General features: G+C 35.3%; 2 protein-coding genes across 2 annotated transcripts in view; one reads left to right on the top strand and one right to left on the bottom strand.

The window, feature by feature from the left end:
• The window catches only part of LOC120353378, a 46401-nt gene extending 30202 nt beyond the window's left edge, over window positions 1–16199 (top strand). The window contains exon 3 of the mRNA XM_039436880.1: window positions 14380–16199. Coding sequence (XP_039292814.1) covers window positions 14436–15005 — 570 coding nt within the window. The 5' untranslated portion in view covers window positions 14380–14435 and the 3' untranslated portion in view covers window positions 15006–16199. The remainder of the gene's footprint in view (window positions 1–14379) is intronic.
• Window positions 1–16774, bottom strand: part of LOC111051410 (transducin beta-like protein 2) — a 119660-nt gene that overhangs the window by 52115 nt on the left and 50771 nt on the right.

Here is a 16774-nt window from a genome sequence, read left to right as displayed (position 1 = left end):
TCGCTCGCCATATCCGTCTAGCCCCCTGGCACAGTATACATACAGTACGGAAACTTGGCTTTACCCTGACGCCAAAATCCGCCATCTTGTTAGGAAGCGCCGCATTGTAATAGTATTGATGGTAGGTTCGGATCACTTCAATGATCCGGATCAATTGATCTTGTTCACTGCCACGAGCCAATCAGAAGACCAAGATTGGAACTTCCCAAGGTCACGTGACGTGTTTAGTATTGGGGTCATGTAAAAAGCATTGGTTAGATAGGCGATTTATTACAAGTTTCCATTCTGTATATTCTGTGCCCCTGGACCCCCGACTGGATCGTCCAAGAATGAGATCAGCAGGCTCGCTTCGCTCGCCTGCATTTTTCATTTGGGCATTTTTATCATATGTTAGAGCAATCCAGTCGGGGGTCCAGACTAAACGTCTGGCTAAACGAATATGGCGAGCGAAGCGAGCCTGACGGCTAGTAATATAATATTCCCAGGATTGAAGTAGCAGTGCCCAATCAATTTTTCCGCGATAAAATGCATTTAAATCTTCAACTTGGTGTCAACCTAATATAGTCAACTCAACTTAATGCCAACCTGACAAAATTATTAATTTAGTTGCCACTTAACAACTGTTTCGAAGAGGTACTCTATCTAGATTATAGTTCTATAGTAACATATGATATGGAAATTTCAATTATAATTAAGAGATTGGGAGAAGAAGAATATACATGCTAAAAGACGAACTTTAAACCCTTAAAAACAACCCTTAGAGTTAAAATATTGCCAAAAGATTTCTTAGTGCGCCTCTAAAGGGCCAACTGAACATACCTACCAAATTTGAACGTTTTTGGTCCGGTAGATTTTTAGTTATGCGAGTGAGTGAGTGAGTGAGTGAGTGAGTGAGTCAGTCAGTCAGTCAGTGAGTGAGTGCCATTTCGCTTTTATATATATAGATGAAACCAATAAACACGGAAATAAAATACTACAACAAAAACAAACATAGAAAACTGATATTGATTTGTTTCTTGTAGTTCTTGAATCTCTGTGTTCACAAGTCTCGTGTTACAAGTCTAAATTTCAACCGTGGTTGATTTTATTATAACCAATCACAGAAGGCCTTTTTGATAAGACGGATTCTGTGATTGGTTCTTGCGGAATTAATCACGATTAAAATTTAACCGGCACATATTCTTTCATTCTTACTCATATATCATCCATTTAGTATTGTTAGTTAGATAGGCTATAAGTTTTACTTCCTTTGTTGTTCAACGGTTCTCATGACCATATTTGGAATACTGGGGCATGTCTAGTCTCTCTAGACCAATGACAGTCGAGCTCCACCCCCATTAATAATTTCTCTGGATGTTGGACGACACATCCAGAGGAGTTTATTCATAAATTCATACATTACATATTTTTTTCATATATTTTCAATAATATAACAATATTCAGTGTTTACAAAAATGATACCTTACTATATAATATATGTGTCGAGGTTATCATCAAATTAATACTAATTTATGCTACAACAGATAATACAAAAATTCCAAAAAAAGTCGACAACTAACGGCCAATCGCAGAGCTTCACTCACACTACATATTCTACTGCTAAGTGTTCAAGCTTCCAGTTTACTAGGGATTGATAATGCTGTAAAAACTGAAACTAGTATCTCAGATTGCTTTGATAAAACAGTAATTTCGACAATATCCAGTCAATACGGATATCTACCTTAACAACAATACAGAAAGACAGTATTTACTTAATCAAGTTTCAACTTATTTAAATTTCTAGTACCAACAGTGAGGTCCACGTTATAATGGCAGGGGTGAAAGATAGGAGAACAACGTTGCCGATCCTCTGTCTTGTCGATGCCTTCCATATACGGTAGCTGATACAGGTTTATTGATGTAATATCAACTGTTCATTCTCGTTTAAAATAATCAATTATATTTTATCAAGCCATAAATAATATTTTTCATAATGAATTATCATAATAAGATAAAATATGTTGTTAATTATATTTTCTACATTGTTAAAAGACGATCAGGCAACAGAGCAAAGCGAGAAAGAGATAGCATTATCCGCTTTGTTGGATGATAGACAAGGATAGCAATACCATTGCTAATCAAACACTGCCATTATAACGTGGACCTCACTGTTGTGAGATACAGGCTACCTGATACTCTTATTGATTCCATATTCATAAATTTGGGCCCTCAATCTCTTTCTAATACGACCTCTCTAAGGAATAAAAATTGCCGACTTGAAATCCTTTCCTAACAATATTGCAATATTTTGAACGAGTTTTAGAGACTGGTGGTTTTAAAATCATCCAGGAAAACCGTTAATAAGTGAGAAAGTTGATTACGAATAAATTACTTGCAGCTATAATTAGTGGACAGCCAGTTTCCATAATCAAGGAAGATTGCCACGAAAGTGTGAATTTGTTTAATTTATCTTGATAAAATTAGCGGTTGCAAGCAGTAAACTCTATTTCCTCACTGAGTTGCAAGTCGTCCAATAGAATTTTACTACATTACACCTCAATTTTTATGAATCCGGAAATTAATTTTACAAATTGACTCATTGAGTTCTTGCAATAGAATTATCAATATTTAGATACTGTGATACAGATTTAGTATAATATGATACTGTATCTTTCACAATGTATCTAATGTATCTTTTTACAATGATACTGTATCTTTTAACATTACAATTGTGTTGTGTGTGATGTGATACTTTTCCATATTTATTTATTCAATTTAGCGTATGGCAGATACACAACAAATATATAGCTCATGAGTCTCAAATGCTTAGATATACACTGTATATTTTCAAATTCTTTGAGATGTTGTGTAGTTTTTGGTCAGAAGAACATAAGTTTGTCTGACCGCCATTATTTGCAAGTCCATTTAGCGTTACCCAATGTGCACCATGGAGGCGAACTAGCGTTACACACATTAAAGTCAAAAATCTGATTGCTGGAACATTTTTGAGGTTGAAGGAGGTTAAAACTCAATTTTAAATTTTCACAAAAAAAATCATTTTCAAATCATCTTCACCATTACAAATGTTCAAAATTGCTTCAAATTGTAATTTATCACATAAAAACAATCCAAATATAGAATATATGTTTGAAAATTGCACCAAAAAAACGTTTTCCATAATGAAAACATTATGATACTGTATCTTTTCACGTGATACTGTATGTTTCCACAATGATACTATATCTTTTCACAATGATACTGTATCTTTTCACTGTCATACGGTATATTTCCACTGTGATACTGTATCTTTCTAACCCTCATGATACTCAAACTTTCATGATACTTCATCTCTTCACGTGATACTGTATCTCTTCACATGGTACTGTATCTTTCCACAATGATACTGTATCTTTTCACTGTCATACGGTATATTTCCACTGTGATACTGTATCTTTCTAACTCTCATGATACTCAAACTTTCAAGATACTTCATCTCTTCACGTGATACTGTATCTCTTCACATGGTACTGTATCTTTTCACAATGATACTGTATCTTTTCACGGTGATACTGTAACTCCACTGTGACACTTGCTACAAGTTTAAAAGAGTCTAATTATGAACGAAAACATTATGATACTGTATCTTTTCACGTGATACTGTACCTTTTCACGTGATACTGTATCTTTTCACAATGATACTGTTTCTTTTCACGGTGATATAATCACTCCACTTTGACACTTGCTACAAAAGTGTAAAAGAGTCTAATTATGAACGAAAATAATGTAGGATGAATTTATCACCAAAAGTGGGTCAATTGTAATGAGATGTCATTTTTAATCCGGATTTAAAATTCAGCTTTAATCAAAGGATTTATTGTTCTTGAGACCTCGAGAGCAGAGATACAAATTACTATCCGGTCTGAATATTATTCGCAACTCAGACAAGAGAAAACTTGATTATCAAGGAAATTGAGTTGAACCTGGACGTTATCAAGCTTGACTTAATTTATTCCTTTACTGGATCATCAAGAGATTTCCAACAACTTGAATAAAAGAAGATCAATAGTTGATCCTGGTGATTATCAGGCTTGATTTTATTTATTCCTTCACTGAATCATCATTATTTGGACTGAAGAAATTTCCAATACAAAGACAAAAACGTGTTAATAACGATCTGGAAACGTTGCGGAGCTAGAAAAGAATAGTGCTATCTGCTTTATCAAATGATAGACAAGGATAGTCAAATGTGAATCAAATGCTGCCATTAAAACGTGGACCTCATTATAGATTCTAGTCCACATGTAGTTAAAGTATAAATAATACGATTGTAAATAAATTCATACAATTTGATAAATCAATACAAGAGTACATTGGTTCATCGAAATAACTAAATATTAATTAAATGCTGTCATTAAAACGTGAACCTCATTATAGATTCAAGTCCACATGTAGTTTAAGTACAAAAGATTGTAAATTAATTCATACAATTCAATAAATTAATACAAGAGTACATTGGTTCATCGAAACACCTAAACAAATTCTAGAAAACCTTCAGAACTTCAGAAGATTTTATTCTCAGTCACTGTTAATAAGCCGAAACTTCTTCCTAGTTCTAGCCAGATTCAACTTTCCTTAAAAAACGTTTCCACCTGTTATAAAACTTTCGGACACATATCGATAAACAATAATCGCAAAAGGCTAAAGAGTAGGCTGCCTATCGAAGAGAAGACAATAATTATCTTATTAAAGCTTATCGAAAAAAGCCGTGGGCCATAGTGAAAGCATGAGCCGGCACTCTTCCGCATCATCAGTAAGCGAGTAGACGCCAAACAAACTTATAATTAAATGTCGAAATTGGACAGAAAATCTGTAGTGGCGTAAGAAAATTGCCTCGTGTTTTCTAGGATATATAAGTGGGATTAACGTTGAACTGTCAGCAATCATTCACATTCAGCTAATGAGAATCACAATATAATATAGAATGCCAACCTGATGATCAAAGTCTTTTGAAGACGGTTGCCTAGCAACTATGTTCTTCTGCTTCTTAAATGAATATTCAAGCGGGAAGCATCACACCAGTATAAATTGGAGATTCACGTGATTGTATTTCATTAATTTTTCCGAAAAAAATTAAGGTACCCAAATTTCTAAATTTCTATACGTTTCAAGTTCCCCTGAGTCTAAAAAAGTGGTTTTGTGTTGGGTACTGTATGTGTTAGGTCTGTATGTGAGTGTGTGTGTGTGTGTGTGTGTGTGTGTGTGTGTGTGTGTGTGTGTGTATGAGTGTATGTGCGTCTGTGTACACGATATCTCATCTCCCAATCAACGGAATGACTTGAAATTTGGAACTTAAGGTCCTTCCCCTATAAGGATCCGACACGAACAATTTCGAACAAATCCAATTCAAGATGGCGGCTAAAATGGCGAAAATGTTGTCAAAAACAGGGTTTTTCGCGATTTTCTCGAAAACGGCTCCTCCAACGATTTTGATCAAATTTATACCTAAAATAGTCATTGATAAGCTCTATCAACTGCCACAACTCCCATATCTGTAAAACTTCCAGGAGCTCCACCCCATCTATGCAAAGTTTGATTTTAGATTCTCAATTATCAGGCTTCAGATACAATTTAAACAATAAAGATGGAGCATGAGAATCTCTACAATTAATGTTCAGTAAAATTTTCACATGAAATTTAAAATAAGCTCGAAATTGGAGAAAATGTGATTATCCAATTATTGCAAACTGTTGGCAACTGTTGATTCTATTAAATGATTCACTATGAAGAGATAGCAGACCTCGTGTGTCTCCAGCGTTATTGCCCTGTCACCAGCTGGCTCAAATCTTTGAATAGTAGACTTAAGATGCGCGGGAACACTAGCGTCAGGTGATCAATTTTCATAATGGCAAGGAAGTTGTGTGAGTGTACCACACCAGATTTTTTTGGTTTGCTATCTTTGTCTATCATCACACAAAGCAAAACGCTCTAACCTCCTTAAAAATGTTTGTAGACTATTGATAAATATAGTGAACTACCAAGATTTCAATATCAATAATATAGTGACGTGTTGTCATAGACTGATGCTCAAGTTGAAATGGACTGATAGAATTACTAATGAGGAAGTATTTCAGAGGGTTGAGGAAAAGCGATCGCTTTTGCGTATTTTAAAGGACAGACGGCAATCTTGACTTCGCCATCTAATTAGATACAATGAATTCACGCTAAGAATGGGGAGTATAATAATTGGACAAAGGGCTCGTGGAAGGCCCCGGCTACAATATCTGAAGCAAGATACCATAAGATCTTAGGGATCCAGAGCTACATCCAACTGAAAAGTACAGCTCTGAATAGAAAACGATGGGAAGCTGCCTACCAATCGAATGATTGAAGCTAGAGAAGAAGAATATATTGATAGTTTGGAATTCAAATTGAGAAGAATTTCACAAACGTGATAAGAAAATAATGAGTCAGATTGGATTTTACCACTATTTTTGACGGAAACCGTGACCAGTCAAGGTTAACGCCTGTCATTGGTCGAGACAAGCCCCTCCCCAATTAGCGGTTCATACAAATGTTGCATTAGTCAAATCATGACTAATTATGTTTAGAAAAAGTAAATATGAGGAGTCCAGTTACAAAGTTTAAATAAGGTAAGGTTAATGTAATCAGGTAACTAGTAGTTCTGTGGAAAGTAGACCTCACGCAGTATTCTCATCCAAAAGTACCTAATTGAAACTATAGACCTTATGGAAATACAGCAATAGACTGGCTTCTCCACACAGCTGTGTAATCACTTGTCAGCTGATTTATGATGAATAATTCTATAGTCTAATATTGGCGTATGAAGGAGGCTCCTTTTTTCCTTTTATATTATCCTTGAAATGCAAAATTTCCAAAAAACCTAGTATATACGTCGAAGCGCAATTGAAAACATACCTGTCAAATTTCATGGAAATCTATTACAGCGTTTCGCCGTAAATGCGCAACATATAAACATAGAGAAATGCCAAACCGTCGACTTCGCTCGGTCAACAATTTGAAATTGAGACAGACTTAGTTTCAAATTCCAAAAAAGGAGCTGAACTTTCATCATTCTAAAATCAAAATTATTCTTTTTCACTCAGCCATTGGATTATCCCATATTTAATTGTAGCCTGTCAGATCAAACCTGTCAGATCAAGAACACTGAATCTCGAAATTAAGAAATCTTTCTATCAGGAGAGACATTTCCAGCCTCAGGCCACAGAAACGAAAGACGTTTTCATACTTTGTGCTTAGGCCCTAGCTAGTTTACGATAGTTTCTTCATAGGCTCCTAACGATGCAAAAACTCATTTCCACTCCTAATTCAAATCTCACCTCTAGATCTCATCTCAAACAATCCTTCAAAATACATCCAACACTTCTCTCTACACTTCAAAATAGTTTATTTCAATTTGATTACACCATAAGCTTTCTCTATGATGAGAGCTGGTGGAAATTACTTAGCTGTCAAGCTGTCAAAAAACTTGATGGACAAACAGTGATTTGAGAAAGAGTATTTCATGAATTTTGTCAATGAAATGATCGAGTAATTGTAGGTCCTAAAGTCTTGGATTTTTATCAGTGAAATAATCGAGTAGTATTTGTGAAATCTTCAATTTTTGTCAATTAAATAATCTAGTAATTACTATGATGTCTCGAATTTTTGTTGATGGAATAATCGATCAATCATTCTGAAGTCTTCAATTTTTGTCAATGGAATAATAATCGAGTTATCATTTTCAAGTCTTGAATTTTTGTCAGTGAAATGGTCAAGTAATATTTGTGAAGTCTTCAATTTTTGCAATTGAATAATCTAGTAATTATTTTGATGTCTTGAATGTTTGTTGATTGAATAATCAATTATTATTAGTTTGTAGATCAATAATTGATCTATGATCAATAATTATTATTATTAACTATTTCATATACTAGATTATTTCATGGAAAATGTTATGTCCTCTGTAAGATCACCGTTTGTTGATTTATGAAATCTTTAAATCAAAATAATTTTAACACTAAATCGTCGGCTTGTAGACTGATATAATTGTGAAAAATCTGGAATATTTACTAACTGACTGAAGCATGTTTTCTGAATCACAGAGGATTCATTGTCAACAGGCAAGAATTCAAATTAAATACTGCACTACTCCATTGACAAAAAATTCTGTAATTAATAATAATAATAATTATTCTGTAGTCTTAAATTTTTGTCAATGGAATAAACCAGTAATCGTTTTCAAGTCTTCATTTTTTGTCAATGGAGTAGTGCAGTAGTTAATTTGAATTTTTGACATTCTTGACTGTTGACAATGAATCCTCTATGATTCGAAAACATGCTCCAGTCAGTTAGTAAATATTACCGAAAACATGCTCCAGTCAGTTAGTAAATATTACAGATTCTTCACAATTATATCAGTCTGCAAGTCGAAATTTAGTGTTACTACTATTTTGATTTGAAGATTTCATAAATCAAGCTGCCATGCACTGAATCAACAAACGGTGATTTTACAGAGAAGATAGCATTTTCCATGTATTAATCTAGTATATGCAATTGAATTGAATTGAAATCTCTTTATTCATATAACATACATTGTATTGCCTTTTTTTCTTTAGGGCTACTTTTAATATAAATAAAAATATAAATCTTAGTACACTTTAAAATTATTTTGTCACATGTTTCGGACATTAATACCATTTTCAAGTCTTCAATATAATTACTAGTAGTTCTATGAACAGTAGACCTCACGCAGTATTCTCATCCACAAGTACCTGATTGAAACTATAGACCTTATGGAAATACATCAATAGACTGGCTTCTCCACACATCTGTGTAATCACTTGTCAGCTGATTTATGATGAATAATTCTATATTCTGATTTCTACTCTGATATTGGCGTATGAAGGAGGCTCCTTTTTCCTTTTATATTATTCTTGAAATGCAAAATTTCCAAAAACCTTGTATATTCGTCGACGCGCAATTTAAAAAGGAACATACCTGTCAAATTTCATGAAAATCTATTACCGCGTTTCGCCGTAAATGCGCAACTTATGAACATTTAAACATTAAAAGAAATGCCAAACCGTCGACTTGAATCTTAGACCTCATTTCGCTCGGTCAATTATTTCCTACTGCTCAATGTTTAAGCTTTCAACCTACTAGAGATTGATTATGGTGTAGGAACCACAAATAGCCTCCCAAATTATTGTCTCAATAAATTAGTGCGCAGCATATAAACATATAAACATTAAGAGAAATGCGAAACCGTCGACTTGAATCTTAGATCTCACTTCGCTCGGTCAAAAAGGTACTGAGATTTATATTTTTATTTATAACATACATTGTACATAGATTAGTACCAACTGTGATAACAGTATCACTCCGATATGCCTCTCACAACATCTGCCTCTCTTATAAGGAATCACATAAAATTGTCATGCATCAATCTCTCCCAAAAACTTATGACACGGACAGTAATTTGATGTGAAACCTTGAAATATCCCAAAGAACTGAATCATAAAACTGAACTGAGGCGAAGAGAAAGCTCTCAGGATTTCAGTTCTATGAAAATGAGCTGGAAGTGAAGGTATTTTGTTCCATATTACACTGGTGAAAGGTTTTTGATGAACGAATGAGTTAAGCCCTCTACCATATGTCATCCTTGGATCGATAGATACAGGTTCAATCATTTTGAACCGATGAGAGGTACTTAGGTACCATATGCACATAAAAGTTCAATCTTATTAGACCGAGATACTTGGGTACAATATGCATCGTCTACAGTTAATCCGAGATTGATCAGCTATTCGTGAGAACTTGGAATGAATCACATTATAATAAATGCGACCTTATCTTCTTATTTAAACCTAGATTAGTGTCAAATGTGTTCAATCATTTTGTGAGATATTAAAGGCACATATGTCTCATCTAATTTTAAACGGAGATTGACCAACTGTTGGTTTAAACCCGGAATGAAACCCATTATAATAAATGCAAACTTATCTTCATGTAAACGAAGATTAGCGTCAAACAAGCTCAATCATTCTATGAAGTACTAAAGGCACCATATGCTCCATCCACGTTTAAACGGAGATGGTGCAAAAGTGCAAAGCCAAGCTGATAGAGTAAGATAACAGCAACCTATATTTTTTTTATTACTGACCCCGGGGTGTAAAAGTGAATAATTGGAGCATACTATATAGTAGTGAGGTCCACGTTATAATGGCAGTATTGTTGCTATCCTTGTTTATAATCTTTTTGTATTATTTTCGTACATCTTTGTATCATCTTTATATCATCCTTGTATCATCTTCCTATAGTAAGGTCCACGTAATAATGGCAGTATTTGATTAACATTGGTGTTGCTATCCTTGTCTATAATTCGACAAAGCAGATAGCACTCTCCCTTTCTAGCTCTGCAACGTTCCCAGATAGTTTCTCAACAATGTAGAAATATAATAAATTAACAAGTTAATAAAATTTTAATTAACAAGATATCCAATCTCAATTATCTCTATCATCTTCGTATCAAAGCAGATATTATCATTCGACAAAGCAGATAGCACTATCTCTTTCTAGCTCTGCAACGTTCCTAGATCGTTTCTCAACAATGTAGAAATATAATTAATTAACAAGATATCCAGTATCGTCGTCGTCGTCTTCCTACAAGGATTAGGCAAATTGCCTGTTCCGACTTCAAACTCACCATCACATCCATCTTTTACGGGGTCTGCCCACACTTCTCCTCCCAACCGGGTTATACAACATGACTGCCCTGGGAATCCTGTCGCTCTCCATCCTTTCAACATGCTCTTTCCAGTTTTGCCGATTTTCTTCAATCTTCTGCCATATGGAGATTATGTTGAGCTCGCTTCTTATATCAACATTATGAAGCCTATCTTCCCTTGTGCACCCTTTTACTGCTCTTAAAAACCTCATTTCGGCAGCCTGTAACCTACTCCATTCTTTCTTCCTAGGTATCCAAGATTCAGAGCCATATAAGAGCGTTGGAATAGCCATAACCTTATGGAATTTAAGTTTTGTTTCTCTCTTGGCTCTGTTTCTCAAAGTCCTATTTAGTATCAATTATAATAATTCATTATTTACTCATTCATTGGAACATATATTTCCTTGACGAATAAAATATAGTTTATTATTTCAAACAAGAACGAACAGTTAATATTACATCAGATATACCGGTATCAGCTATCCTCTATAGAAGGTAGTGGCTAGACAGAGAATCGGCAACACTGTTCTCCCATCTTTCTTCTCCTCTGCCATTATATCGTGGACCTCACTATTATACGAAGATGATACAAAGATGTACGAAAATGATACAAAAAGATTATAGACAAGGATAGCAACACCAACGTTTATCAAATACTGCCATTATAACGTGAACCTCACTATATTATTTTCATCACTGACCTAGGATTGAAAAAGTAAATGATTGTAGGCAGAAAATCGGCAACGCTGTCTCCTATCTTTCTCCACTGCCATTATAACGTGTGCCTCTATATATTATTTCCATCACTGACCTCGGGGTGAAAAAGTAAATAATTGGAGCATCAGAGAGGAGGAAGTACGGTAATTGCATATTGAAGGAGGTTAGGAAAGGATAGCGCTATCTGCTTTGTCGAATGATAGACAAGGATAGCAGCACGGCTTATCAATCTACTATCCCTTTTGGAATACATGAGAAGCAAAGGCTTGAGATGCATGGATGGACGACTTTCTTGGCTCTAATCTACCTGAGCAGCTTCATTATACAATAAGATGGAGGTTAGGCCAGTGACAGGCAAAGTACCCCGAGGTAATGAACTCGTTAGTGATGATAAAACGCTCCGTAACAGATCACCGGAGAGACTTTCATCTCTGGACAATTATTGAGGATGGAAAATTGTGATATGAGAGTTTCAATGAGAGAGAAGAATGATTCTTCTAAGTTGTATACATTACTGAGCTACAAACATTTTAGCTTAAATCCTCTTAATTTTATTGAACCTTAAATCTGGAAGTTTTCATGGAGGAAACAGGAAAGTGGAGAAGCCATCGTCTCTATTGCGTGCACCGCAAGGGTTTAATCAACAACTAGACAAACTTAAAACTTGACCTACTGGATTCTTGAAGAATTAAAAATAGGCCCATATAACTGTCCTCGGTGAATTAAGAATCAATATGTAAAGTTAATCAGTTCAGTAGTTCAGACGTGATGATGCGTCATTCGTGTAAGCAAATTCTTTCCTTCATTATACAGCGATAGTAGGCTAGGTTCGATAAAATTTGCTCATTAGTCTCATGACTAGATAGCAATAGTAAATGAAAAAAATAAAAAAAATTATACAGCGGACTCCGGTTACGTCTCCGGTTAGAGCGCGAATCCGGTTATAGTGCTCTTGCAAGACAGGACCGGCCAATATCCCGGATAATTATGTGTATTTTGGCTACTTTTATAACGTGGTGTATCTCCGGATATAGCGCTGTTTCCACATAATGTCCCATAGCTTTATTGTTGCTCTCAGTGAGTGAAATTCTACAAAATAGACTATTATTAAACAATTCATCAGTGACTGGACAGAAGTGCTATTTATGGAATAGTTAAGAGCCTCTCCCACCTCTCGGAATTCCCTATTATAACCAGCTTGTATGGTGTCAATCACCCCTACTCTTTCCCTCTCTGTTACTGTAAGGTACTGAAAAGACTTTTTGAACTGGACATTGTCAGTAGACTGACAGTGGTGTTCATGATTTTGAAGCATATTATGAGGTGGAAGAGGTATTTTTGAAGCCTCACTCTTTCACAGGCTTTCAAACAAGTGAAACGAATGATTTATTTTCATGAGTGTAGGAGAGAATGAGAGTGATGACATGATACTGTCAAATTTGTATGAGATTTCAAGTAGCATAGACAGAAAATTCCTAATTATAGAAAAGTTCAAAAACTATCAATGAATATCTTAGGAATTAAGATCATAAAATATTTATCAAAAATGCCTTCAAAGTGTTCAGTATATAGAATAAGAATGGCATAGTAATTTGAATAGTTGTTTAGTGCTTAATTGTCTTATAACCCATTTCCACTGTTGATAAAATGACAACACTGGTTATAGCGCTGCTCCGGCTATAGCGCTCAGAACCGGATGGCCACCTCAACCGCGTTGTAACCGGAGTCTACTGTATTATAGACAATGTTGCAATTGCATATTTGTACAATAAATTCATATTTGTCGATCAAAATTCTAAATATTCATCAATCTAAAATAAGAATCTCGGTGAGAAATTTGTTTTCCTCAAGCTCAAAAACCGGTAGAGATGATACCTAATTATTGAAGGAATTTAAGAGTCAAGTCTTGAATTGAATCCACGGCTTTGTACATCACTTAATTCGCCAAATGAAGCGATTTTTTGACAAATGTGCTTTATCATCGACTAAACTGTGTTTAAGATATTTATTCCAATAATTTAGGGGAATACACCTGTGCCCCACCCCCTCCAACACAGGCTAATGATAAGTTTGCAATTACGAATCAATTGAATTGATACAAATTCAACTCTAAACTCATTTAAACAAAGCACAAAGTATTATAATTTGCATGAATTTGATGAATATATTCTTTCCTAAGAGCTCTTCAATGAGGTAGATGTGTAATGAAGAATCGCTTGATTGATATAAAACAATATCAATAATTTATTTCATATGTACTGCATAGATTTCAATTATTCATATCATCTGAATGTACAGCAACTCCACAGCAATATTACATATTCACAATATTTATAATCACTATTGGTGTTATGTGATGTCCACTTCTTGTTTTTATTGTAATGTACAAATTTCTTTCACATTTCTTTCTATTAATGACTACAGTACTCTCGAAATACAGCGTTAACGATATTCTATTAATTCATTTCAAATTGTACAATGATTCTGTTTCAATTTACTTTCAATATATGATGATTTATCAATGAGTGTTACCTCTCTCTATGAGATCTATACTGTTAACTCTACATAATTTATCAATATGTTCTTCATGTTCAGCAGAAGTTTTAGAGCATCTATCAATGTAAGCTACATTGGTAAATGTAGGCAATCCCTCATAATTCATAGGTTGAGAAACCCCTCGGAATAGTATACTACTATGATGAATGAATGAAATATATTCAAGATAAAGTTCGTGAATAATTTACTAGTTCTTCCACTCATTCATTCATCCATTTACTACAGCAACAAAACAGTACGACAGTACTTCAGTAACAAACTAATTTATGCATTCCAAACTACGTGATTAATTCACTTGTTCATTCATTCATTTACTACAGTCCTATAACATAACATAACACTACAGATTTCTACTACAATTTCATTCATAAATTTTACAGGTCACGACTCCAGGATAGGCTTGGGCTTCCGGGTAGGACCCAACGCCGATTTCCAAATGGTCTTCGAGCTGGGACCACAAAAGGAGACCCAACCGCTAGTCAAGGTCACCGGATTCACGGACGACTCGGAGGAGACTCGCAAGCGACACATCCCCAAATCCCTGCAGTACTACGCTCCGGCTCCACACGCTGCTCAAGTCTCGGACGACGAGCCGATGCAAGTACAACACTCGGGCACACCGAAGGGGTGGCTGTCCGCTTGGAAGAACGCCTTCAGCGGGGGCGGGAAGAGTGTTTTCAGTGGGGGCGGGAACTTCTTCAACGGGGGCGGGAAGAGTGTGTTGAGTGGAGGGAAAAGTTCCTTCAACGGGGGCGGAACCGCCTTCGGGAAGAATGGAGGCGGAAAGAGTCTCAACTCCCTCAGGAGATCTGAGAAGAAATGGGAGTTGGAAACCAACGAACTAAGGTACCCAGGTTATCTACCTGGTGGTTATTTCTCTAAGAGCTACCATAGACATCAACCTCTAGCAGAATCCTTGCAGAGGTTCAATGGATACCCGGGTAAAATGAACCATGCCACTGTCAACCATTTGCGGCAGCTCTATAAGGAACAACCCATGAAGTAGTATTGTGGTCACAGATGATGAAGGGAAATTTTTTGAAATAATTACAGAGGAAAAAGGGAAATTATGTGAGGCTAGTGGTGGTCACAGAGGGAAAAGGGAAATTGTGTAAGACTAGTGGTAGTCTTACAGAGACGATAGAAAACTGGGGATAGAAAGAGCATGATTAGTTTGAGGGAGGTCAGTCATATGTTATAATGGTTGCCTAAACAGAGGGAAAAGGGAAATTGTATGAGACTAGTAATGGTCACAGAGGAAAAAGGGAAATTATATGAGGCTAGTGGTGGTCACAGAGGGGAAAATGGAAATTGTGTGAGGCTAGTGGTGGTCACAGAGGAAAAGGGAAATTTTATGAGACTAGTGGTGGTCACAGAGGGAAAAGGGAAATTGTATGAGACTAGTGGTGGTCACAGAGGGAAAAGGGAAATTGTATGAGACTGACTTGTGGTGGTCACAGAGGAAGAAGGGAAATTGTATGAGACTGACTAGTGGTGGTCACAGAGGAAGAAGGGAAATTATTTGAGGCTAGTGGTGGTCACAGACGAAAAGGGAAATTTTGTGGAACTAGTGGTGATTACAGACAAAAAAGGGAAACTTCATGAAGGGAAAGGAAGACAAAAATGGAAGAGGTGAGGTGAAACTCCAAAAAAGAGGAAAGGTGAACAAATACATAAGTATTTAAGATCAACTTTCAAAAAGGGAAATGGGTGAAAAGAAGCTTTAAAAAGTGAAAAGGGAGAGATAAAAAGGGAAGTACAGTAGCTGTAAGCGATAGACTTCATTCTAAGAAAGTTAAAAGGGGTATCTTTGGAAGCAGAAGTGAGGATGTAAGGATAGGTACTTTTTAAGGTATTTTTGTAAGGAGATATTCTTTTGAGAAAGGGACATTTGTAAGGGAAGATATCCTTCAAGAATGTGTGATGGGGAAACTTATGTTGAGACATTTTTGTGAGTAGATATCCTTTTCAAGAGAGTGTGAGGAGGTATTTTTGTTATGAGGAGGTATTTTTGAGAGAGAGTGTGAAGATGAATCATTGTGAGGTTCTCAATAATTGAACCAGCAGAGATTCATGCTTCTATTAAATGTTGCCTTCAAAGTCAGAATTTGATCTAGAATTTAATGTAGTTTACATTGATCTTGTGAGTTACAAGAGATCAGAGATCAAACTATAATAGACCTTTGTACAATCGTTCAGAGACTGTTGCACATTTGCTGAAAGAAATAACTGAAATACATAACTCTGAGAAAGACTGTGTCAAGTATTGTATTGTATTGGTTGGAAAAGCTGTATTTTATCAGTTATTATTGAAATATTAATGAGGTGAAAATGATTTTTTTTCAGTGTAATTGAACAGAAAGGCACAAAAACAAACTTTCATGATCACTTGTAAACTATACACAGATTTAATAATCACTAATTATTTTGTGCAATGTTTTAGTTTAGGATTAGGACTATGACATTCTGCTTACTAGAGATAAATAACAATAGTCTGACAATCTTTAACTCATATTCCATTCTTACAGAGCCAAAGATTTATAAGAATAATCGATCATTGCAATATTGAAAACTATATTCATAGTCAAAGAAGTTTTGAAAATCTTTATTTTTGAGGAATTTTTACTTGTTCACACATCGAAAGACTAAGGAACCCATAGTTGAAGCAAATTCAAGGAGTTTCAAGTTTCAGAGAAGTTATTTCAATAGAGATGTTAATGAAACGTTGCACGCAATATTATATTATTTTCAATAACCTTTTTCAAAATAGTGTTG

This window comes from Nilaparvata lugens, chromosome 10 (assembly GCF_014356525.2).
Source record: "Nilaparvata lugens isolate BPH chromosome 10, ASM1435652v1, whole genome shotgun sequence".
Classification (NCBI taxonomy): Eukaryota; Metazoa; Arthropoda; class Insecta; order Hemiptera; family Delphacidae; genus Nilaparvata; species Nilaparvata lugens.
The sequence above is the reverse complement of the archived record's forward strand: the minus strand, read 5'-3'. Positions and strand labels throughout refer to the sequence as shown.